The 25,317-nt window shown below is 44.1% G+C and overlaps 3 protein-coding genes across 6 annotated transcripts; all 3 read right to left on the reverse strand.

Annotated features, from left to right (window-relative positions):
- Positions 1–252: 252 nt before the first annotated feature.
- Positions 253–8,298, reverse strand: LOC143002220 (protein FAM117A-like). Of its 2 annotated transcripts, none has more exons than XM_076152217.1 (8): positions 7,667–8,298; positions 6,676–6,818; positions 5,904–5,999; positions 5,416–5,529; positions 4,083–4,211; positions 3,787–3,976; positions 2,850–3,021; positions 253–2,275 (listed from the first exon to the last, which is right to left on the reverse strand). In XM_076152217.1, the coding sequence occupies exons 1-8, from the start codon at positions 7,788–7,790 to the stop codon at positions 1,987–1,989; spliced, it is 1,257 nt and encodes a 418-aa protein (XP_076008332.1). In that variant the 5' UTR covers positions 7,791–8,298; the 3' UTR covers positions 253–1,986. The 2 variants fall into 2 exon arrangements, with proteins under 2 accessions (XP_076008332.1, XP_076008331.1); XM_076152216.1 differs by having other exon boundaries at positions 6,676–6,821.
- A 2,056-nt stretch (positions 8,299–10,354) lies between these two features.
- On the reverse strand, positions 10,355–17,771 carry rundc3ab (RUN domain containing 3Ab). Of its 3 annotated transcripts, XM_076152076.1 has the most exons (12): positions 17,665–17,771; positions 15,409–15,524; positions 14,852–14,979; positions 13,566–13,651; positions 13,386–13,475; positions 13,161–13,241; positions 12,555–12,720; positions 11,772–11,929; positions 11,366–11,485; positions 11,276–11,286; positions 11,014–11,129; positions 10,355–10,892 (listed from the first exon to the last, which is right to left on the reverse strand). In XM_076152076.1, the coding sequence occupies exons 1-12, from the start codon at positions 17,769–17,771 to the stop codon at positions 10,755–10,757; spliced, it is 1,317 nt and encodes a 438-aa protein (XP_076008191.1). In that variant the 3' UTR covers positions 10,355–10,754. The 3 variants fall into 3 exon arrangements, with proteins under 3 accessions (XP_076008191.1, XP_076008188.1, XP_076008190.1); XM_076152073.1 differs by lacking the exon at positions 11,276–11,286 and having other exon boundaries at positions 10,355–10,897; positions 11,022–11,122; XM_076152075.1 differs by lacking the exon at positions 11,276–11,286 and having other exon boundaries at positions 11,014–11,122.
- A 1,881-nt stretch (positions 17,772–19,652) lies between these two features.
- On the reverse strand, positions 19,653–25,229 carry pth3r (parathyroid hormone 3 receptor). Its single transcript, XM_076152081.1, has 14 exons — positions 25,164–25,229; positions 22,943–23,048; positions 22,370–22,480; positions 22,157–22,281; positions 21,923–22,017; positions 21,459–21,609; positions 21,214–21,367; positions 21,044–21,104; positions 20,892–20,958; positions 20,713–20,807; positions 20,430–20,571; positions 20,303–20,344; positions 19,907–20,206; positions 19,653–19,858 (listed from the first exon to the last, which is right to left on the reverse strand). Exons 1-14 carry the CDS (start codon positions 25,227–25,229, stop codon positions 19,712–19,714), a joined length of 1,662 nt encoding a protein of 553 aa, XP_076008196.1. The 3' UTR covers positions 19,653–19,711.
- Between the last annotated feature and the right edge of the window lie 88 nt (positions 25,230–25,317).

The following is a 25,317-nucleotide window of genomic DNA, read 5'->3' on the forward strand; positions in this document are numbered from 1 at the left end:
AATTTTGGATGAGAAAGCAATACATATATGAAATGAACAGTATATTTGAGCATGTTCAAGACAAACTTGATCAGTATACTCGAGTCCTCTCAAAGTAAGGCATTGTCTACTTTAACTGGAGCAAATAAACTTGCACATTCAATCTAGTATACAACGTGCACACTGATTTTGTTCTCCTTAGTTGCTTTGTGTTAAAGTAAGAGCTTAAAGAGGTCTGAAATGATACCTATTGAATAATGACAAGGACAATGCTTTCTTGATATATTTTATGTGGAGAACACAGAACCTGAGATAACAGAATGCCCCCAGCATCCACATTTATTCATTAAACAGTCAAATTGAGGCTTGTTTGATAAGGAGAATGTGTCAATCCATCAGTAAAGGTTAGTTTACCAAAACAAAACAAAAACTCAGTCACCTTTTGATCTGTGTGGATACTGAAACAATTCACTACAGCCGTATGGGATTAAAACCATCTCCTGAAGTGCATAAACAAAACACCCAACACAATTTCCCCACCTGCCTCAATTCTGACACAACAAAACTACAAGTAACAGGTTTTTTTTTTTTAGCTTATGTTGCAGGTAATTGAAAAGATGTAGAAAACACACATTACTACTCTTTAACTTTACAAAAGTAAAAAAAAAAAAAAAAAAACAGAATATAAAAATAAGAATTGCGACTCAAAAGTAGCAGTTCTATTTGTGCAAACATGTCTACTTGTTATAAAACTATATGAATATAATTTGTCAGCTTGGCAGAAAAGGAACATCTGAGAAAGACTAAACATCAAGGATGTTAATTCTACACCACTAAAACTGGTTAGGTAGTCGACTTTTCAGTGAAACCGCAAACAATCAAATGCAACTCTAGATAACGGAGCAATGGGGACTCACAACATGGCGGGAACTACTTATGCAAGTAAAAAGAAAATTCATGATAAAGACAAATTGGAGAACCATTAATGAGCTGCAGCCTTTTAGATATCGTTATCACCAAAGTCCAACTGGATAATTCCCTTCAGTATAAACAATAATCCAAATGTGATTTCACCAGTTAATGTTTCTTTTATGCAAGCAACAGTACCCAACTGATTTGTCATGCGTTGTACTTACACACCAATGAGGGTGCGCGGTCAGGCTAAGTCAACTCCATTACATTTCAATCCATCATTTTCGTGAATCAGGAAATAAAGCGTGGTTGAAATGCAGATAAATATCTTTGTGTGCTAAAAGACAAACCAGACGCATCAAAGAAACGTTTTTTTTTTGCTTCTACTCAGGAGTTTTAAAAGCAGATTAACACCAGGGAAGCAAAATTAACTGTGCGTCCAGTGAGAAGGGGGTGGGGATCGATCGACCAACCATAAACTGCATCTCACACTCCAGAGTAAATGAGTGGTCCTGTCACAAGATAGTCACATCTCTAGCATATTTGGTCAACAATGTCTTTGGATTACTAAAGAACCAAAAAGTCTTTAATTTACAAGTGTCACAATGACTGGGAACCGCAGCCAGTAGCTCATAGAGCACATCCTTTGCATTGCATGTGAGGAGGACATCCATTTCTCTTCCAATATTATTATTATTATCTTAATATCATTTTATACACGTAGAATAGCAGGCAAGCTTTTATGGTCTTGTCCTAACATAACGCAACACCAACAAACAAAAATAATCCATGCAGACCTCGAGAGTAACTAACTGGCAGCCATGGTGCGTACCGTCGTCTTCTGACTCACTTTATAGCTGAAATAAGGATCTCACGGGAGGAACAACTAAAGTGGAATGGAGAGTGGTTTGGAAAAGTGCCGTCAGATAATAGCCTGTGAATTTTCAGAAATACTAACCAGAGGGCAGAGGGGGACTATTTGTGGACCGGTTGAACGACCTATAATGCCTTGTATTACCAATGAGGAGGGAAATGAAAAAGCTCCACTATACAGCCTGTATCCACAGAACACAAGTCTGCAGCTGCTTTCTGTAATCAGAAAGCGAGGCCCTCCCCAGAGCCTTCCCCAATGGCAACGGCGGCTGGAGGATCTGGAGGAGAAGTCAGGTTACTAGAGGAGGTTGCCTGGCAGGAGCTTGTGCCTTGGCTAGAGCAAGTGTTGGCTGGAGACACGGCGAGGCTGCGGAACAACAGGTCCATGGAGGGCAGCAGGGGCTTAAGGAGACTGACGGGGCAGAAGGCCGAGCCCCCGTGCGGGGTAAAGTTTACCTTGTTGGGGTCTGGGCAGGAGGAGATGAGGGCCGGCTTGGGCTGGTGTGGAGCACTGCAGAATGAGGAGGAGAGGCTGTGAGCGACCCAAGAGTTATCATTGACAGAAAATGCGTGAAGGCCGAAATTATGCTATCAGTCACGAGTAGATTCAAATGATCAAACCACGTGCAACGACCCAATTCAACCGCCTATCAGTTGCACCTGCCCTAGCTGCTGTCAGTTTATCATGGCTTTAAGGAGGGGATTTGACTCCGACATGCTCACATACATAAGACCAAGATCCAAAGAACATCCAATTAAAAGAAGCAAAACAGAGTCAGGACCTGAGAGGAAGCTTGATCAAGAGTCATTTGTACATGGTGTTGCTCTGATGACGGAAAGAATGTATGTTTTATCTATAAAGGCCTTGTTCTAGGGCACCAAGTTCTGAACCCGCCCACATATGACATGAACCATTTCATCATTAAATGAGACAGACAACCAAACCAGCAACTTATTTACCACTAGAGGGCGTCCATACATTGACATGGTCTAAATTAAAACAATACAGTTGTCCAGGTCATGCAGCCTTTCCTTTAACTTCAACTAACTAGACGATGTTTCAGAGGGCAGACGCATAAACTGACCTGATCTCCTCCCAGACGCGGACTTTCTCGCAGCCCTCGGGCGGTTCTCTCTGGAAGCAGCAGCTCTTGTTCGGCCCCGGCGAAGAGGAGATGAGCAAGGGCAGGGAATGGTCGGCCTCAGTGTGGGAGGGGAGCGGAGACAGGAGGCCCGTCTCTGCGCTGTCAATCAGCCCTGAGGAGGAGGGGAGGCCAAATAAAGCACCGGCGTTAAGTCAGACTCCAAATGTAAACGATGCAAAGCTCCTTGAAGACTGTTCGTGCAAGTGAGTGTGTATGCAGTGTTTGCTGTAGCTGGCTAACGCACCAGCAGCTGGGAACACAGAACACGACTGGCTGGGGCAAAAACATTCCAGCTGTAAAGTGCAATGTTCTCATTCTAGCACGTTGCACTTTTATAAAGAGCAGTTATCAACCAGATTTAACTTTTAACAAGTGATTAGGGAGTTTATAACTTCAGGTATTTTATGTCTAGACATGCCAGTTTCTGTCCATTTATCAATGCCACATTTCTTTTGTTTCACTGAAGGCGTAGGATGTTTGATTGATAAGTTCCTAATCCAACACATATGTAACCCATCCAGAGTTCTAATACTTTTGTGGAAGTAATAACTCTGCACTCTGCACATTTCTGCACACGGGCTACATTCCTTTGAGCCAAGAGTTTCTAAATTTACAAAGTTCCAGGAGGTACACAAGTGTACGCCTGCACACACGCGCGCACATCACATCACCAATGCTCCTGGCCATGATTGTGACTGTTGCAAAGTACAGCATCCACCCTCCTCTTGGGACACTTGAGTTTCAGCTCTTCCCAACATTAAAAACCTCAGCTGGAATGCGTTGCCTCAGATGATGACATATCAGCTGTGGAGGATTCCAACCTAAGCGGACTTGTTCAAATAAATCCTCCGCAGCAGGGTGGGTGAGACAAACTGACCTTGGTGCAAGTCCACCGGTGCGTCCTCAGAACTTGGCAGGCAGGTTGAGGTCTGCGTTGGAAAGGAGCAGGGCGACGAGGAGGGGGATGAAGACGTGGATCCGGGCGTGGTGGCAGGTTCGCTCTGGGATCCGCTGCTGCGGCTCTGGGGAGGCACGGGAGCGCGGTGGCCGTCGGGAACCTCGAGGAGCTGACAAAAGACGAAATACCACCTTAACTCTCTACCTAAATGTAGCAGTGAAGCGTCTTTTGGGCAAACACACTGTCCTGCATGGAGGATTGTGTGATGGAGTTACCCGGTGCTGCTGATGTGGTGGCTGGCAGATGAACATGCCTTCCAGCTCCTGGTTTAGACCCTCCACACTGCAGCGCAGACGGGGAGCCAACGTGGACAGGGGCGCGAGTTGGATCGGAATTGGTTGGGTCTAAAAACGTCAACACAGCAAATATACTTCACTACAGTGCTGAAGTATGTTGTGGGAGAATTTTTTTACTTTAACCTCACAGCCTGGCCTTTACATACCCGAAAGAAAACCTATCCTTCCATCTCCTTCTTTTGTCAAACTGGTTCTTCACTCGCTACTAAACAAATTCTAAAATAGGTACTGGAATTGTGCGGCCCACACACCCATCCTGCCGCTTTGAATTTCATTTTTCAAACTGTGCATGACTCTACTGATGGTGTGTCAGAGGACGAGACAAAAATAAGGCAGCAATGCACAAATGAAGGCAGTGCTTCAACATCAACAAGACAGATATTGCTACTGCAGAGGCATGTTGTTGCCTTCTTCAGCATAGATGAGTCACTTCCTCGGGGGGGAAGCCTTGCAAACAGACGAGGTTACTTTCCTTTATATTGTTTATTTAGAAACCCTGAAGATTCAAGACTGGCAGGCTCTAAATCTCTTACTTCAAATAAACAATGAGGCTATCAAACTAACAAGGTTTGACAATTTACGTCAAAGTTGCAACACTAGTTCATGTTTGCCATAGTTCATCTTCCTGAGCATTAATAACTTTACTTATAAACCTTACAGCCAATAAACCGGAACATTTAGGGGTTAGGAGTTTTCAGAGCTTGGAAATTAATATTAAAAACAACCAACCACACTCTTTCATGTTTGTCAAGAGGTATTAGTCTTCTATAAAGTACTTTTTTATCATCTTGCTTTGACAGTTTGTCACGGCCCCACCGTTCTGGAACAAGCCAATGAAGGGTGGCACCACATAGACACACACACAGTACCATACAGCTGTTCTCAAAAAGCAGAACTACGCATTCCAGTCTGAAAAGCAGAAGTGACATGATACAGTGGCCTTCCTGTTGCCTCAGTACTTCATTTCATTGACTTCCTGAGATGGGCTTCACCGTTCCAATGACAGATTTAAGCGAATGTCATGTTTCGCCATCGACCTCTGACGGGCTCATACTAGTCGCACGGAGATTCTTCACACATACACACACACACACTCACACACTCACACACTCACACACTCACACTCACACTCACACTCACACTCACACTCACACTCCATACGGTCGTAGTGACACAAACTATTTACATAAATTCAAGAGTTAGCAACGAAGCTGTGAGCATGCATGCGAGCGGTGATGACAGGGTAAGATACCTGTGTGGTTCCTAGGCTATAGCTCCCCTGAGGATAGCTGCGCTGGCGATCTCTGTCATGGCCCCCCGAGACTCCTTTGGTGCGCTGCTGCAGCTGCTGTTTGAGTTTAGCAATCTGCAACGAACAGAGGTTACTGTCAATCAACACGCACACAAACACAAGAACACTGCAAATGTGCCACACTGTACAAGCCACCTCTTTCAGAAGCATCTGTTAGTTTCTTAGCTGTTGTATAATCGGAATGCGAGCACGCTGATAAAACGGACATGGGGCCTGACTGTTCAGTGAAAAGTGTCACAAAAGAAAAAAAGGGAAATTTCTTGAGGGACGATAACATTTGGTCTCCTGTTGCTTAATGTTTTGAGAAAAGCTGCTCGGACAGACAGCATTCTCAAGCTCTCACCCTCTGATACAGCACAGCTTAACAAAACCCAATCCTAGCAACCTAACCCAGTAGTTACAAACACAGCACTGGCATGGTGATTCACCTCTCGTAGATGCTCGGCGCTGCCCCATGATGCAGAACGTTTGTGACTGCTGCTACTTCTGTGGCTCAGGCTTTCGTCCAACCACGAGTCTGGGGTCTGAGAAGGACGACAAGAACGCAAATTTGCAAACATAAGCACGAGATTGCTTAAAGATAATGAGTATATGTTATGTTTGTTTGCTTTGTTGTTAAGTTTAAACCTGAAGCTGTGCAATGACTATGTTGAATTCAACAAGTGGAAGCTGTTCCACAGAGATCAGGACTGTACAGTTTCAATAACACCTCATGCACTTTCAGCACAGATCAGTCTTTCACAATGCATCATCACATCATCCACACCCACAGACTTGTCTGTTTTGCTCGTGTCAAAGATCGAAAGAGCAGGAGAAACTGAAAAATAGAGGGGGAGAGGATGTGGGCAACCAAAGAGCAGTGGCGAGTATCTGCACAGAGAGCAGAGAGGATGGGTGCAGCCAAAACCATCTCGTCAGCTGACTGCAGGGACTGTTCACACTGCTGTGGTTCTCACTGTCATAGCTCTGCAAGCAGCCGGACACTCCCTTCCTCCTGTAGGTTATTTTCTTTGCAAAGAGTGCAAACTAGTCTTCTGACATGATGACTTACACCCACAAACACAGCACCACCTCACCAGTGCACAAGGACATGAGTTAAGTTTAGGAGCGCAGCTATTAACCATGGAAACAGCAAGAACAAAGTAATGCATTCCATTCATTTCACAAACATTTCTACAGCTTTCCTCATTTTGATCTGACCTGGGTGGATTCGTCCTTGCGAGTCAGGCTGCCCTGGCCCTCTGGTTCTTTAGGCCAGTGTCCCTGCAGGTACGGTCCAATGATGGCATCAAGAGACACTGTCCGCCTCATTCCAGAACTAAGCTGTTGTGGTTTGGCCTTTCCTGCTGTCAGAGGAAGGAATTCTTTCATTTTACATGCAAAACAGTCCCATAGTAACGTTGCCATATGGTACACTTTAATACAGTCTCACTATGTAGCATCTCTTCTAATGTAAAACAGGAAGTGCTGACAAAGGAAAGGTAACTCAACTTATCAAATAACCAGTCTGGAGTAGCTTCTTTTCTTTGCCGTCATATGATATGACCTACGAGGGGAGCAGTTTGGTTGCCAATCTATCTGGACAACTCCTGGGTACACTAGGTCACGCCACTTTCGCCTCCTCTTGCCATTTCAGGTTGTAATAGTTGGCAAATAGTAAACTGAACACCGATTTGTTCCTGCAGCACTTGTCCTACATTCTTTGCACTTGCACGTCAAAAACTTCATTATAAATGTCGACGCAAACATTCGTGGACTGAGGGTGTAAAGTTCACACAGCAATTAACTGCGATTGTTACATTTATTAGATTTTGTTCTATTCAACTCATCATCTGAAAACCTATTATGACGTAATGTGGACGTTTGGTGCGTTTAACAGTTGAAGAATTCGAATTTTAAATATACAAATTCCAAAGCGGGGGAGATATTTATAACAATACAGACGTAGCTTCATGTTTAACTACGATGTATGAAAATGTACAGTTTATGACTTCCGTGTTACTTCAACGCTTTATGATTGGACGCTGCAAAATATGTTTCTATTGCAATACATGTATTCTTGTCGCTGACTTTAAGTTCAGACATGACTAACTTCTTCACTTATCTTATCTTAACTGATTGTCTTGTGAACAACATCCTCCATTCTGAGCTTGGACTTGTTTACATGGAGCCATACATACAGGTCTCATACCTGACTTTCCATCTCTCCAGGCTGATCGAGGTTTGCTAGCCAGCTGGTAGGGAATGGTCGCCTTGAGTGGCTGTAGACCCAGTGCAGCGGCCCGGGTCTGTCCAAGTCCACTTCGGCCAGACATCTTCTCTGGACCAGTTAGGAAGCGCAGTGCCTGATAAAGATCAGGGGGCGCTCTCTCTGTGGAAACACTGGTAGTGGCTGGCTACGTTACCAGCTGCAACTTCCACTACTGATGACTATAGAAACTCTTACAATTCTCACTCTTTAGTCATATAAATAACATTTCCAGTTAAATACAACTGCCACCGATACGCAGCGAGAGAACCGAGACGTTGCTAACAACTTGTAAGCGCGTCTGCACTTCTCATCGTTCGTTCTTCTCTGGCTTGTTGTACTTGTTAGCAGCCTAGCAAGCAAAGTTTCTTTGTGAGGAGGTTGAGATATTTCGCCCGGTGGTCGAACAAGGAAGCCGCTCCACTGTGAACAAGTCGTTTTAACTTCAAGTCCCGCGTCTTCTGAACCAACACTGGAGTATATTTCATTGAATATATCGGGCTGAATCGTGTTTGGTGGCCCAGAAATCTGCGTGGTGATCACTGCGTTCTGCTCGCTGCTGTCTTGATTCACCGCAAACTCCAAACACTTCCACCACCACGCTGGTGTGGATTTAATTATGTAGGGGGCGGGTACAAGTGCGAGGCTCACTTTTGATTGGTTGCTTGTATCTTTCGCAACGATCTCATTGGACAATTTCCGATCAATCCATCAAACTTGGGCTAATCAAAATAGTTGTCATCGCCCCCATTTATATAGCATATAAACAGATTTCCTCCATTACGTTTTGCACCGAAAAGACTATTTTACCAAATTGTAGCCTATAAATTATAACATTTGACACTTTGAAGTAACTTTGACTTATAAATCTGGATACACAAACTCTTTTATAAAGCAGTCTGACACTTCTGCTTGCTCCCACTGCCCATATGTTGTATGGTGCACACCATTCATTCATTCCTTCATTTGCAGGGCAATTCTTTCATACAGCACTCTCCACCTCCCTGGGTGTGTGTGCATTGGCTGTGTCAGCTGTGAGGAGTGTCTCTATAGTGAGCTGATCTTGGGTGGCATGAGTGTGTGTGAGAGATTGTGTATTGTGGGAGATAAATGTCCTGTTTCTGTGAAAAGAGGGAGTGCCAATGGCATGACAAGAGAACGGGGGAGAGATAACACATTGGACAGAATTAACTTTTACAGGCAGATCTGAAAACAGTGCTGCAGGCCCCTTCGACCAAACCAAACTGTCCAAATATGCACTTGCTTGTGACTTGGGCCTGTGCTAAGATAACACTCTCTTGTGTTGGGCACACCAGAATGGGAGTGAGCATTCTTTATCAGAAGGGATAGATGTTGAACCATATGTCCACCGGCCAGCTCATTTGTCTGGCACAACTATGCCGAATGATTGACGTCACTTGCACAAAACAAAGACAAAGCCACATTACCAAACCAAACTTTACATGACCCACTGGTGTCATCCATTTGAAGCCAGGGAGTTAATTGGACAGTATGTCGATCTGGAATGTGTATCCTATATAATGCATTTCTTACATTTACCAAAAGGACATTCAGCTGCTGTTTGTCTAGCGCTGTGTGTTTGTCCGTGTTAATGAATGAATGATCCTAACCTATGACCCCTTGCGTAGGGTCAGGCTTTTTGGAACCAATTTAAAGAGAGACCGACAGTTGGGGAGACATAGACAAAAAGAGAGCTTGGCATAGGGTTAAAAGAGCATGTGCTGCTTTACTTGAATCTACAGTGAAATACTTGGAACGCATTTGATCAACCAGAGTAATCATTAATTACTTAGGCTTGTAAATCATGTCTGGCATAACCATGTTTTGATTAAACAGACATAGTTTGTTTTGAGATGGCCAATTGGCAATCTATAAGGTTGAAATATGTGATTGAGTGAGAGAATATAGGTTATATATGAATGTCTGGGCAAAGTAAACGTACTGTTTGTCTAATGTACACAATAATTTCAACATTTCAAAAAAAGGCAGTTTTTATTGCATTTTAAATAACACAATCTATCCCAACTCTCAACAATGCATGAGATTGCAAATTATACGAGAACACATGACACAAGTAAGTATGGAATGAAATAAATGATAGTATAAAAAGAACATATCGCAAAAATGTAGACGAAAATGACACGGACGTTGCACATTCATAACTTCTCTCTTGCACAAACTATTCTACCATGCCAGGTTTGTAGAAAAAAAGCCAAATGAAAACATTCATTCTGCATAGTTACAATGCAACTTTGCATTTATACGCAACAGAGTTGTGTTTTTTGTATTTTCACATTATCGTGGCAACTCTCAGAACGTCCGTGCCTCATCCTAAAAATCTGTAACTAATCTATGATTGAATAAAGACTAAACTTTCATCCATCCTAATATAATAAAGCAGCTTCTGTTAATTTTAAATAATCTCCACCATAAAACCCTTTGACACGTTACAACACCCATTTTGTACCTGTTTTATCACTTAACCAGTCCTCTTTTAATGTGATGTTAAAGGCAAAGGTCATTTCTAGTCATTAAACGTTCATGACAGCCAATTCCTCCTGCACAGCCAGTAGTGTCCAATACACCAGGCAGCATGACACACCACTGACACACTGGTAAGACACAGACAAATGGACAAGCGCACACATAATATCTCTGTAGTGATTTTTGATGAATATGGCAGATACATTACTGTAATTGCAGAGGATTGAGCATCATGAAATATAAGAGCAGTCCAAGTTGAACCTGTTGTTGACAAAACAGTGAAAGGCAGTACAGCAGCTATTCCTCCATCTTTGTTGGACTGTCCCAGACAGATTGGCTACTCCTCCACAAATGCTTTATCTGTCTTTGTAAGTGGAGAGAGTGCTGTGCTCCTAAAGGGATTCATATGCAGGCCATGAAAATATAGCGTTTGTCCACCTTCTACCAGTGGCCAGAAGTCATTTTTGTTTACATGCTGAATTGTCTCAGGGTCTGTGAATGGTTGGCAGCGTTTCTTTGGCGCCCCCTAGCTGGGTGAGAGGGCAGGACTGTTCTCAGTGCTGATATTGACCAGGCACTCACTGGACTTGAGGCTAACCAGAGATTTGCAGCTTGGAATGGAGGCCAAGGACCCACACAGGCCCATCATGGAAGGGGTGTAGTCCTTTTCTGGAAGGAACGGATATAAATATAAGTGAAAGGTCAGGTCAAGTGTGTGTGTTTGTGTTCTCTCATCTATAATTCTATCTAAGGATACAAAGCGGTACACTGTGTGATTGTCTGACAATGTCACCTGTGCACCAGGCTCCTCCATTTGGTTTCCCCTCAACCCTCTGCAATTCTGAATCCAGACTGATTTCCACTGACAGCAACTCTGTGCTTGGAAAGCTCCTCCTACAGGTCAAAGGAGGGACAGCTATATTTAACAATACAATAAAAAATGGGTGTAGAATCTTTAAAAGACACATACTGTGTACTGGTAAATGCTGTGTAATCTACTGAATCAGCAACTTTATTTTAAAATGTGTGGAATGTGCTTGATGACAAGAAAAAAACATCTGATCAAGCCAAATCAAAAACTAGCAAACTTAATTAAATTCCAAGTGAAGTGAATTTTGCCAGGAGACAGAAACAAACCTGCGGAACAATTTGACCTCATCATGGTCTTTGTATGGCTGCAGTGTTGGCCACTGGTTGACCAATGGGATTGAGAGGTTTTTGGCCAGGTGGCTAGAGTCACATGGGATGAGGCTTGTCCTGACAAACACAAGGACACAATATTAGCCTGAATTTAAAATAATAATTAAACCCAGACAAGCACAATAACAAGACCTGAAACTGTCAGCTGAACAGACACACACTCTCGACTCCCATGGTGAGATGTAACCTTGTCCCAGAAAAGAAGTGTGCACTTTTACTTTACTTTCACACAACTACTGCTTCCAGCATCGTACCGAGGTAGGTGAAACCACAATATCACAATCATTAAACACGTCATCTTGCCATCTCTACAGATGTATGAATAGCAGTTTGATGCACTCACAGTTGTTCCTGCAGCTCCAGGATAATGGCCTCCAGTTCCCTCTTCTCCTGTTGGCCCTGGCTCTGCAGCTCCTCCAGCTGGGTCTTTAGCCTCTTGCTCTCTGTTTCTGTGTTCTTTAGCTGCGATTCACGTAGACGCACAAGCTCCTCCAGGTAACCCTGACAACAAACATCATTGCACACTTTAACACAAATGCCCATACAATGTTAGATATACAGTAAAGCGACTGTGATGGTGGATACGCTGCCTCATCGTCTTCTGTTTCAGCTCAAGATTTACTACATTTCGAGGAAGGACTTTGATAATGTCCAGACAGTAGAGGTGAATTTGATCCTTTCAGCTGTTGGTTATACGTGCACTTTATACAGAGAGAGCAGGAGCAATAGTTTCATAGCCCAATCAAATAGTAATTTCAGTTGTCAATTGAAATCTCACAAAATTAATCATCTATCAAGGTTTGTGGTATAAATTATCCCAGAATTGAATACACTTAGGTCCCATATAATAAAGAATCAGCCTTGAATAGCAGTGAATATGAGTTATTGGCTATGTAGCCCAGTCATAAAGTTTAATTTAGTCATTTAATTTAGGCTAAATTAATGTTTCCAGGCACTCAGCATTTTCTCCAGTCAAAACCTGCTTCGATGTAATGTGCCATAAACACAACAGAAATTCTCACTTTACTTTCATCATCATCATCATGTAAAAGCAACAGCCGTGCCAGGTGACCCATTTACACAATCATTCCCTGTGGATGTTCCAACACAACAAAAGGCTGCATACTTTCTGAGCATAGACGATCTTGAATCTCTGCTCCATCTTGCGACACTTTGTGCTCCAGCTCTCCTCATCAGTGACCAAAGGGATGTATGGGTGCTCTGGGACGCTGTCATCACTCGTGCTGCTGTCAACACTCTGTCCATCGTCATCCTCGCTCAGGTAGTCATAGCTACGACAGGAGCATTTGATTTGATTTATTCCAAGTGCCCAGTAATTCACTTTGTGTGTATGCCTGCATTAGCTCACAATACATTTAACCCTGGACAGTAAAACAGATCTGTTATACAATGTGTTTAAGATCTGAGCAGAATCCCACCATGCACGCCAGTGCAGCAGTATTTATTTCCTATTTAGTGTACAAAAATATATGTACACCATAAATGGGTGTGGCCAAGACCACAACTATCCCATTTTACAAAACACAATATAAACTCAGAACAAAATCAATCAATTTGCAAAGTGAATAAACTATATGTCATGTGGTTACTATGGCATCTTGACAATTACATGTGCATGGTATCTTACATACATAAAGAGTACAACAAGCCGGTGCTTCTTAAACTGTTGTTGGGAGATCATATTAACTGGGACAGGTACCAATGAATATACCTTTGTGTGAATTTCAAGTATGGCGTGTAATCAATCACAGCGGTAGATTTGCCAATCAAGGCCTCCCCTTTCAGACAGAAACTATCAAAGAGAAATCACATGGAAATAAGAAACAAAACATAAAGAACCAACCAATAATTTGATTTACATCCACAAATTTGTCATGGGAAGAGCAGAAGACATATCTGTATTAGAATAACTGCCTTGAACATGTTTACTCCTCACCTAAAGTCAATGGCTCCAAGACCTATAAGCATCCCTGTTAGGACTGTGGCCTCCTCTCTCAACATGATGGCTCCTTCCACATAGAACCTCCTACAGCACAGAGACATGTAGAACCAGTTGAAACATGTTAGTGGTCCAGGCAGGGTTTAGTATACAGCTGGGAGTGCTGGATCATCTAACCTGGTGGTTCTGTTGTCTCTCAGGGCAGTGGCTATATATTCAGACAGTCTCTTCTCCATCAGGGCTACTCTCATCCAGGCTTGGCCCTAAAATTAAGGAATGAACTTAGCTGACGAAGTCAACCGCCGTTTAAGTTAAAACTGCACTAGATTTCATGTAAAACACACATTCATAGAGTAAAGATGATCCATCAAAGCTGAACTCTGCAGCTCAGCTCTGCCTATAGTGATCCAGGCTGGTTAATCTAGATCAGTGATTCTCAAACTTTTTCTTTCGTGCCCCCCTTTTATAGATCAGAAATTTTTCCAGTGCGACCGGTGGTTTCGGACGGTGGTCCCGGTGGCCGGAAATAATCTAAAAGCAAAAACGTGTTGTCCGTGACGTTCCCGGCGCCCGCACACGCAAAACTGGTTCCGGGTTCGTGGCTGCATTGTGCGTCTACAACTAGAATAAGATGACTTTATGATGCACAACTTCACTACATAATCAGAGCTAAACCCAGGTGTGTTCTGATACATGCCTAAAAGCAAAAACATGTTGTCCGCGATTTTAGCCGGCAACGGACGTTCCCGGCGCCCACGCAAAACTGGTTCCGGGTTAAATATCGTCCCCCCTGTAACCAGAGGTTTCAGAGGGAGTTACAGGGGGCGCCAGACCCACTGGTTAAGTCGGACAGTGATCCCGGTGGCCGAAAATACTCCAAAAGCAAAAACGTGTTGTCCGTGATTTTCACCGGCAAGCGTGCCGGCAACGGACGTTTCCGGCGCCCGCGCGCGCAAAACTGGTTCCGGGTTCCTGGCTGCATTGTGCGTCTACAACTAGAATAAGATGACTTTATGATGCACAACTTCACTACATAATCAGAGCTAAACCCAGGTGTGTTCTGATACATGCCTAAAAGCAAAAACGTGTTGTCCGTGATTTTAGCCGGTAACGGACGTTCCCGGCGCCCGCGCAAAACTGGTTCCGGGTTAAATATCGTCCCCCCTGTAACCCCTCTGTAACCAGAGGTTTCAGGGGGAGTTACAGGGGGCGCCAGACCCACTGGTTATTTCGGACAGTGATCCCGGTGGCCGAAAATAATCTAAAAGCAAAAACGTGTTGTCCGTGATTTTCACCGGCAAGCGTGCCGGCAACGGACGTTTCCGGCGCCCGCACGCGCAAAACTGGTTCCGGGTTAAATATCGTCCCCCCTGTAACCCCCCTGTGTTCCCGTCGCCCGCGCGCATTTGCCTGATGTTTGCGATTGCTGTCATGGTGATTATGCATCGTTGTGATGTACTTGCCTTGGCTCGTGAGGTGCTGATGTTTTCCATGCTCTCGATGCTGCTGATGCAGCTGTTGGCGACTTTGCCACAGGCCAGGCGGATGAAGTCCCAGTAGCTTCGCTGGCCATCAAACCAACTGCCAGAGACTTGAAAAAGAATAGACTATTAATATCTTTTACTGATAGCATACATGACGTATATTTATCTTAGTGAACAGTGGGTGAAGCTGCAGCTACAGTATAAATGTTTTATTGCTCCAGTAACATTAGCAGCAACTGAAGAGCGCCATTAGTTTGTTTAAAAGGACAAACATTAATGCATAGAAGTTCGGTGAACAATTGCATTATTTAATGTACTCTATTTTCCTTGTTGAAATCAGAACTACAGAATTTGAATAAATTTAGTTTCAGAACATGGATGAAACACTGAAAACGGGTATTTGTTATTTCAACAATTTATATAGGTATATATATACGATTACAATGTAGAAACGTATTGTTAAAAAAAATTATAAATATGACATTCTCATTACATTCCAGAATATATTATATTGTGATGTGTAAGTGTTTGTATACCTTTGAAACGGTGGCTGAGGATTTGTTCGAGGATGGCTGCAAAATTGATGAACTCTTCAGATGAATCATCAATGGGCTCAGCTGTGTATTTCTCTAACAGGGTCTTTACTGAAAACCTATGGAGGATTGATGAGTGTGTGTGTGTGTGTGAGAAAGAGGGGGGGAGGGAGAGAGAGGGAGAGACATGAATTCATTTTAGCCAAATAATTAGTTTGAAATTAAACAAAATGAGTATGAATGAAATCTTTTCAATGGGTCAACACTAAGTCATAAGCCACTTTTGATGCAAACATTCCTCCCATTGGATTCTCATTGGATGGAAGCTTCACTCACACCATCCTAACACTGATGCTTCCATTTCCAGTTAGGTCTGATGTCACCTATTTACTGCAGGAAGCAGATATTTCCGGAAGCTCCAACAAGCCGATGGAGCATTTTACTGGACAGCCTGAAGTTCTTCCTCTGGCCTGCTGTAACACAATTGCTGTAAACAGGCCTACTGCTGCTCAGACCAGAGCCTCAACCAGAGCTAAAACCGCAGTCTGCCTTTCAGATTTAGTCAAATTAGCTGTGAAAAATGAGATACTTTGTTGTCTTTACCTGCATATTCTTATTCCCAGTACCAGAGGACTGAAGCCTATCCCACGATGTGTCACCTCCTAAATATTTTGTTGGTCACTAAATAATTCAGCATGTGTATTTGCTGCAAGAACACCTGCCAAATAAATACACTTTGACAAAGACGCATGTCATGGGTTGCAAATGGACAAATGAACCCAACAAAGGTGTGGCCAACTGAAGGACAGCATGGAACAGTCCTGAACACAGATTTGGAGATGATTGGAGATGAAGACATTGCCATGATGACATGTTAGGAATATATTTGAGTACATTATGCTGTCAGTATGTGTGTAAGTGTCCATAAGACAATGGTCACAAGCCAGAGCGGCAAGTGATTTCACTCTCCATTGTTTCCAGGCAACAATGTCTCATTCATTCTGTCTCACCGTGGCCAGATATAGGACAATAATCAGCCAACTGTCCTCCATAACAAAACACAGCACAACCCCTGTGTTTGTGATCTTGTTCACCTGCCCAATAGGGTGTCAAAGTCCAGAGAACAGCAGTGATGAAGAAATTCCTGACTAAATTGGAGTTATGGTTAGAATAAAGGTTCAGTGATTTGACTTGAACTCTAATCAAATTCAAGATGAACTAACAAAACAAAAAGAACATGATGGATGATGGTTTCTTTTTATCAGGATCTATTTCCATCCTACCCTAGAGTTGATTGTGTGAGAGGCAGGGTAGACTGAGGACAGATCGCCACCACGTCACTCTTCACACACAGAAATTAACTCACACCCTACAAGCAATTACATTTTTCCAGATTCCAACCTAACCTTCGTGTCACATGATGAATCGGGGGAGGAAACCAGAGCACATGCAGACGTCACACTGAAAGGCACCAGCTGGATGTCATGTCCAGTCCCCTGCTCACCACCAGCCACTGTGCCTCCCCCATCATCCCACTTCTGTACAACAATAAACCGTCTCAAAAATCAAGGCTTGGTTACAGAACAGCAGTTTTAGAGATTCCCTGTCTTGCTTAACGCTTCAGTAGAGAGGTGCTGCTATAGAATGAATCGCCTTATTAGATCAGGCTTGTTGTTTGCTTTAAGTCAAGCATATATGAGTGTGTGTGTGTGTGTGTGTGTGATCTAAGTATGTGATGTAAGGACACAGTTTACGAGCAGAGCACCCTCCCACAAGCAGAAAACACACCAACAATCCCACAAAGCCCATTCAACCTTGATGTATGTGGGCCTTACTGCCTCCCTGCCCTCTGTCCCTAGGGTGCCAGCTAGTCCTTGCCCCAGGAAGGTTGTCGCCATAGCAACCGCACCATCATCAGGGAGAAAATAAATGGCATGCTGATAAAGATGACACCATGTAACACACACACAGAGGGAGGCCTGTGTGTTGATCAGCAAAATCTCGGCAGTGTTTTGTCATGAAAGGTGGTCCTAACATGCCAGATCATAAATAATGGATTTAAGATGAAGGTGACCTAAGCGTACCATCGCCTATGTCCCAGTATAGCGACAATAGAGAAAGACAGGGGGTCACGCTGTCATACAACACTAAAAACACAACCAAGGAGCCCAGACACGGATCCAACATTTCAGACCATCCCTCTCCCTCCTAGCTGACACACAAAAAACACAACGAAACACACACAAACCGCGTCCGTACCTGCAGACGGTGATGAGGTTCTTTCGCTCCACCGTACCGTTCCTCGCCGGTGCCTGTTTGGGGATCTCTCCTGCGGCCATCGTTGCCTGCACACAGCCGGGCTCCATCCAGGAGCAGGAGGCAGCCCTGAAATCAAAGGACCCCTCCCTGCCGAGCGAACTCCTCCCTGCCGGACACCGGGCTTCTTCATTCACTGCTGGGAGGCAGAGAGACGCCGACTGTCGGTGTCAGAGCTGCACACCGCCCCCGTCTGCTCTGGAAGGAAACACACCTTCATCACGCGAGAGATGCTCACATAGACGGATCTCTCTCTCTCTCCTCCCCTCCCCCCTCTCTGATTTCATCCTGACTTCACTCTATCAGCTGATGATGACGAATCCTTGTGGTCGGCTGAAATTGTATTTATCGTTTTTTATAGATTAAAATGTTTTACAAGATAACTATGAAAAGATAACAATAATGAAAAGCAAATGTGAGATAAGAAAAAACACCGTGCACCTGGTGTGTGAATCATTGTGCATTACAGTATCAGTATACTTGTGTATAATTAGAAAGGTATTTATCTGGAGATGTGATTGCTGTATGGACGGTGATATCATCTGCATTACAGTCATCACTGACTGGATCATTTCCTTTTTCATTTCCGATCAGCATCCTCCAGAATACATGACCCCCACCCAAACACACACACGCACACGCGCTCACGCACACACACACACACACACACACACACACACACACACACACACACACACACACACACACACACACAGGGAGAGAGAGACACGCACACACACACTTTCACGTCACGTCACCTTCTGAATCAGCTGAATCGGTTCTGTGCTCCTCCATTTCTTATCCTATATCGTCATCTACCGGCGATACAGAGGAAGTGGCATCTGGGTGAGGAAATAAAGACGCTGATGAACGTTACGTCAAATTCTCCACAAATAAGCTTCACCTCCGTCCTTGCAGCAGGGGTCCCAGTACTATTACACTGTCAGACACTTCAATACTGACAATTAAAGTCTTCTTCTTTGGTCAGGCAGGTTAGTTTTTTTCTATTCTTAATGTGGAAATAGCCAACAATAATTGTTTCCACACAACTCCTTGCCAGCAGATCACTTTATTTAACATTAAATAATTATCAAACACTGTACATATATATGTTCTGTAAATATAGAGCTGTGACTGCACGTACAAACGGTGTGAACATGTTTACAGGTATCATTGAGTGTGGGTGTATCTGGTGGGTACAGGTGGTTTGTGTTTGTGTTGCAGGTTTGTCAGTCCGGCTCCAGGCCCACAAACAGCTCAGGTGCCTTTTGCTCTGAGCTGAGGCCTGAGCGGAGTGTGTGAAATTCTAGATGGTGTTGTGAGAAAGTTTAGGGCAGCAGAGGTTACATGGAGAAGAGGATTTGGGGTTTGGCCTACCACGGGCAAAAGGTTTGGACATCACCTCTCTTAGTCCTGTCAGATGGATAAATAGTGTTCAGGCAACCGGGGGCAACAAGAGAGGTGCGGCGAGTGTTCGTATCTGTCTAGACGTGTTGTCTAGACGGTGCAGATGGTTAAGGTAAAGGGAATCTAATCTCAGCTGTAAGTAGTGGAGAGTCAGCTGGAGAACAATGTTTCCTCCATTACAGTGAGCTAATGTGGCTTAACTGAATGAAGAGAGAAGGAGAGAGAGAGAGAAATGTGTGTGAAACAGGGTGAAGGAGTTATATGAGAGTCCTTGTGAAAGCTCTAAACTTTCATGTGCTGCTCAAGAAATGAGCCTGAACTCACACACACACAAACACACACACACACACACACACACACATATGCGCTCTTGAACTGCATTAAAAGCTTTTACAAACCCAATTCAGCGAGACACTGTCTGGGAAATACAGCACAAATACATACGAAGACGGAGACAAATCATAAGGTGATGCTTGATGAAGCTTGTTGATGGTTGTGTAGGTGGAGATCCTCAGGCCTGAATTTGCAAAATGGAATCATCCAGGTTTGTCCTTCTGCTAAATGTGTCCATTCATCTAAACAATCACAAGATGGTCTCCAGCTCTTTCAGAGACAAGGAGCAGTCTGGATCTTCTTCTCCTGGGGTTTGGGCTGGAGACTCTGACATTCCAGGAGTTTTAGCTTCCAGATTTCCCTTATTGGTCCTCAGGTGTCTGATAAAAACTCCCGTCTCTCCTCCCCCCGGTCTCCACACACCCAGCTCCTGTTGGAAGCCGGCCGTCTCAGTACTGTTTGCCGTATGTCCAGGCAGACTAGTACGGGGGTGAAGGGAGGTTTGGCGTGAAGGCCTGACCCCTGACCCTGCAGAAGCACCACCGCCTGAGCCCACCGCCCCTCCGGCGAAAGACACAGCCCTGGGGTGGGCAGTAGACAGGCTGACACTGTGGGTTGTGGTGTGTGACATCATTCCGCCGTAGTAACAGCTTCCTCCGCCGCCGCTGCTGGTTATCCTGGCTTTCTGTTTGAGGTCCAGAGTGAGGCTTCGTCTTAACCACGCCTTCTTCACCTCAGCCTGAACCTGAGAGCAGGAACGCACAGAGGAGCACCGAATGAGAAACGTATGGAGAAAGTTTTGATCGGATGAGATTAACATGAAAGGTTTAAGGTTTATTACCTCCCCGTTGCAGAAGCAGTAGATAAACGCCACAAAGAAGCCCTGGAAGGAATCGTGGGAGAAATTGAGACTTGAGATAAATACAAGTAAACACATGTACAACACATCACTCTGGTTTAAGTCTCACCTGAGAGGAGTTGAAGAACATCTCGTAATGCATCTGCACCTGCCACAGCAGGCCAGTGACCTCTGTGTAAGGAAGAGCCATGAACACCATGTAGTGAACGCCAAACAAGGGCATGAGGACTAAGGTGGACTTCAGCAGCTTCCTGTAGGTGAGGGACAGAACGGGACAGGCACATGCAGGTCCTCATGTAGGTTCTCAAGATGTGATTTGGTGGAGAAAGTCAGAACTTTACTCAAACTTTACCCAGGGAAGGGAAATCAATCAAATCAGACCGATGAGTTACCTGTATTGTTGCCGAGGGTCCAGTTTGCCGGTGTTGGTTTCCCAAAGTTTAGACGCCAGCACTCGTATTATGTTGAGGAAGAGCAGGAAGTTCACCTGCAGAGGGGCATGAAGCGAACGCTGGACTCATTCGTCATCTAGCTCCGTTAATGAATGGAAACAATCAATCATAATCCTTACAACAATGGCTGCCAAAATGGGAACTTGATAGATCCATTTCAGATTTCCCGCGCTGATGTCCCAACATCTGAAACGGAGGAAACAGCAGAGAGTGAGTGTTTATGTGACCTGTGTGATGCAGTATTGAGACGTAAGCGAGTTAGACGACTCACTGTGTGTCTGCCAGAGATGCTCGTGCACTGACCCAAATGGAGACAAACACAGCTGGGACACCTGGGACAAACAGGAAGGAGGGGGACATTGGGCATTTGGAGTCTGGTGAATCTACAGGGGACATAGCATTAAAACTAACTTCAGCTTCACGCCGTTCAGTTCTGCTGACCCCAGCCGATGATGGTGAGGGCCCACAGGTAGTTCTTGTCGGAGAGGAAGGCCATGAAGATGAGGCTGTGCAAGTAGAGACCCTCCACCAGGATCCAGTAGTGATTAGTAGCCAGGAAGTAGAGGAAGAGAGTGACGGCAACTTTACAGCCAGCCTGAAGACACAACACAACAAGTGACTGAAACAAACTAGGAGCTACACACAAACAACATCTTGTGAAACAATCCTATAAAACATGTATTTACCATGTGGGGCTTCTGGGCTGTGAGCTCAGGCTCTGAGTTGTCTTCAGATACAGAGTAGAGCACAGCGTCCTTCACAAAGATGCTGACTGCTCGAAAGATGAAGGAGGCGAAGAGGTGAATGTGGATGTAATTGCGAGTGCAGTGGAGACGCCTGAAAAGTGTGTGTGTGTGTGTGAGAGAGAGAGAAATTGGAAACTATAAGCACTCATAAGCACTTTTCCTGTATAGCTTATCAACAATGATGACAATGACTAGAAGAAACATGGACGACAATGCTACATGAAAGGAATATGGCTTTAAATATGTCATTAATGGAGAGCCAGGAAATCAGTTTATTCATTTAGATTCAATGGCAAATACGTAATAGTTTGCACCTTTGTGTTTATCCAGTTGGCTTCTTAATCTAAGACCCTAACCAAGCGTTTGAGGCGGCTGTGTCGTGCCTGGAGTGCAGCTTTGCTTACTTGAAGTAGCAGAGGATGGAGACGGCCACCAGCAGCGACGCCAGAGAAATGGAGTAACCCACAGTGTACATGAGATGAAGCCTCTTAAACACCTTCTGAAACAAACCAAACATGAAATATGTGTTGACAGGCTTCACAAATGCTTCAAATAACCCAAGAATATTTACAGACACACACGTACTTTGAACTGACCACCAGAATGTCATGCGTATACACAAATGAACATGTGCGCACCTCCTCTTGGCTCCTGTGGTCGGAGGTCAGGTAGGCGGTGCACTCGGTGTAGTTGGCCCACGTGCGGTTGATGCTGGACACCTGCTCCCAGCTTCCTGTCGTGTCGCAGTGGCGGTAAGCTCGTCCTGGCGGGAATGCGGGAAACAAAGCGACGATGTTAGTGAACACGATGAAATGCTTGTTCTTATTCTTATTCTTGTGCCAACGTCTTACCTTTGTGGTTGAAGTCGTAGATGTATTCCGGACACAACACTGAGATCAGCTGACCTGCTCTGCTCCGGGGCCAGCAGATGATCCCGTCCCACTCCGGCACACACTCTCCTTCTTTAGAAATGACAGCAATGACTTTTACATGTTGTTCCACAGCTACAGAGGCCATCAATTCATCTCTTTCTATCCATCTTTACCTCTGAGTTTATATATTTAAAACACATTCCTCCTTGTGCTCATCTTCTGACCTTTGACTACAGCTCCATCTTATGAAATTCCTCTCCATGTCGCCCTTTGCCACGCGTTGTTCCAGAAATCGCAGCCATTAGCATCTACGTCATCATCAAAATGAAAACCGCACCTCCATTGTCCTCAACCTGAATTCATTACTGCTATCACAGAGAGATTTGTCGGCAGGATATTGGATGAGTGTTTTATCCGATTCTTCATAAATCACTTAACTCTCTCAGATTGTTGGTTTCACGTGCACTCGGTGACATTTCTATGTTTTCTACATCCGTTCTGGGGAAACCTGTTCACATCCTGGGACCAAATGATTGGCGGCTGCACACACACCTTTGATGAGCGCCGTTTGGGCCTGGATGTTCCTCTCACACTTGGCGTGAGCACCGATCAGGACGTAGATCTGTTCATCTCGTGTGATGACATCATCAGCGTCTATCTGCACATAAAAATGACACTGACTTTGAATCATCGGTGATAATAGTTCTGGATAATTAGATACAGTGAGTGTTTAACATGGAATATAAATAACAAATACAAGCTCTCTTCATGTTAAAGGGCATAAAATAGTAATTTAAGGTGTTTCTAACTGGCAGTTTGGCCGAATTTGACACCTGAAAAATAGGACAAAAAGGTTTCTTCATTTTCCCTGAACTGTTAAGGTCTTTCGGTGGTTTGTCCTCATCTTCCTCGGGAACTTAGTCCTTGGTCAGGAACCTATAAAGCTGTTTGAGACGCTGTATGTGATATTTGGCTTTACAAACAAACGTGACTTCTCTCCCAAAGCACAGATTGTATAACTTGTAACCATGGCCGTGTCCCAGGAAGTTCCTCACTAAAAGTCACCCTGATGCCTGTGGGTAGGGAGATTTTTCAACCGCAGCTCACACATCTGATGTGCTTCTTCCAGGTGTTGTGAAATAGCTGTGTGAAGGTGCGGTATGTAGTGAGCCCCTGCCAACCCCTTTCCTCTAGCAGCCGGGTTGCCGCTGGCCACATGGGGGCCTTGTCCTCAGGGTCTCTCCCTTGTGGGTGAGATCTGGCCTACACAAGCCACTTTGTGTTCTCCGACACATTTCACAACCCAGCAGCAAAACTAGCAGTGAGTCCGCCGGAGCCCTCGGGGCGTCGCTCCGGCCAGAGAGGAGGAGCAGAACAGAGACTGTAGGTTGTAAATACGAACAGATACAAATAGAGTCACAAACACACATTTTGGGTCTAGAGGAGAGAAAAGAGGAGAATCAGCTACATATGAGTCACCAGCTAAAGAAGTCTACTCATTGTTTGTAATGAATAAACCCAAAACCAACTAGCAGAACTGCTAAAAAGATAATAATATGTGGTGTTTGAAATAATGTAGCCCACAATTAAGTCAATGCAGCCGTGTTGAGCTGCTCAAAGAAGAAGAAATTGCTATTGTCGTTGCCCTAATCACCAGAATGTGATGTTCAGGTAACAAGTGGCTACAACTAAACGGCCCCCTCCTCAACCATTAATCCCCCGGTCATAGACAGGATTCCTAATCAGTATATCGACGTGCAGCGCAATTCAGTCCACACGGATCAATAGCGATTGACTTTTCATTGTACAGGAAGGTTTCTGCTGATGAAAAGGGAGAGTTAGCAAAACAATTAGTCCTACACGTCTCCTTGCCTTTGTGTCATAATTGGATTTGCTCTCTCTAGTCTCTCCTCCACTCAGAGTGATTTTCAGGCTGGCTGAGCAGGAGGTTGTAAGTCTGCCTGCGGTCAACACTGAGGATCGACCCAGAAAGATGAAGTGACGGAGCACAGATGGGACAGCGGTCGGTGTGACTGCAGCAGCGTGGTGACATGTCAGAGTTCAGAGCCAGATGTGTTTCTCTGAGGTAAACAGGTTGAAGGGTAAAGAGGAGGCTGTTTGGCTGCTGCCGTGTTTAGAAATGACTCTGATGAGAAAATCACTCTCACAATAACAAAAAATTGTTGAAATTAAATATAATCCTTTCGCTGCTTAACCACATAGTTTCAAATTATTCAATATCACTTTATACATTTTGGATGGAAGATAATTCGCTTTCCGTGTTTGGTTAATATTGCGAGTGAATGGTTGGCAAATTCTCAAACTCTTGGAGCGATCAAAGAGAGTAACAGAGACATGAAATCTTCTATATTTGTCCCAATATGCAGTGGTGCTGAAGTGTTATATCTGACTCAATGTCATATTAATGTGTAAGATATTATGCAACTCTGTGGAAAGGTTAAATTTAGATAATAAAACACAATACAATAAGTTTAGATGTGGCTTAGATGAACAATCCAGAGAGAAAATGTTTTCTGTTTTCTGTCAGCAAGAGATTACAATAACATAACAATAAAGTTATTCCCATTGTATAAGATATGTTCAATGGAATTTCACACATTTTTGTTTGAATATAACAATCGGTGTTAAAAACTTTTTAGAATAATGGAAATGCCACAAACCAATGTAATTATAGATGTAAAAATCCACAAATGAAATAAAGTTATCATTAAATCAATCAAACAAGTAGAGTAAATGAGCAGAATAGACTTACCAGTGCAGCCACTGTTAGAACGCTGTGGAGGAGGACCAAGGCGCTCATCCTCTGTATCACCAGCATGACTTCTTTATGATTCTTAACTTAATCAGCACATTTAATTGACACATAACTTTCCATGGATCCTCTGCAGACAATGTTCTCCTCAGGC

This window comes from Genypterus blacodes, unplaced genomic scaffold, assembly GCF_046128005.1.
Source record: "Genypterus blacodes isolate CSIRO-AG114 ecotype Tasmania unplaced genomic scaffold, CSIRO-AGI_Gbla_v1 ptg000055l_1, whole genome shotgun sequence".
NCBI classification, from domain to species: Eukaryota; Metazoa; Chordata; class Actinopteri; order Ophidiiformes; family Ophidiidae; genus Genypterus; species Genypterus blacodes.

Coding starts and splice junctions, on each gene's coding strand:
- rundc3ab (XM_076152076.1), bottom strand. CDS start 17,771: ATGGAGCCCGGCTGTGTGCAGGCAACGATGGCCGCAGGAGAGATCCCC. Junction 13,476..13,565: donor AGAGACAACAGAACCACCAG/GTTAGATGATCC, acceptor TCTGTGCTGTAG/GAGGTTCTATGTGGAAGGAG. Junction 11,930..12,554: donor AGATCGTCTATGCTCAGAAA/GTATGCAGCCTT, acceptor GTTTGTTGTCAG/GGTTACCTGGAGGAGCTTGT.
- pth3r (XM_076152081.1), bottom strand. CDS start 25,229: ATGCTGGTGATACAGAGGATGAGCGCCTTGGTCCTCCTCCACAGCGTT. Junction 22,481..22,942: donor CCAAACGGCGCTCATCAAAG/GTGTGTGTGCAG, acceptor TCATTTCTAAAG/AAGGAGAGTGTGTGCCGGAG. Junction 20,207..20,302: donor ACTGCTTCTGCAACGGGGAG/GTAATAAACCTT, acceptor TCCTGCTCTCAG/GTTCAGGCTGAGGTGAAGAA.
- LOC143002220 (XM_076152216.1), bottom strand. CDS start 7,790: ATGTCTGGCCGAAGTGGACTTGGACAGACCCGGGCCGCTGCACTGGGT. Junction 6,822..7,666: donor CTGGAGAGATGGAAAGTCAG/GTATGAGACCTG, acceptor TTCCTCTGACAG/CAGGAAAGGCCAAACCACAA. Junction 6,000..6,675: donor GCAAGGACGAATCCACCCAG/GTCAGATCAAAA, acceptor CGTCCTTCTCAG/ACCCCAGACTCGTGGTTGGA.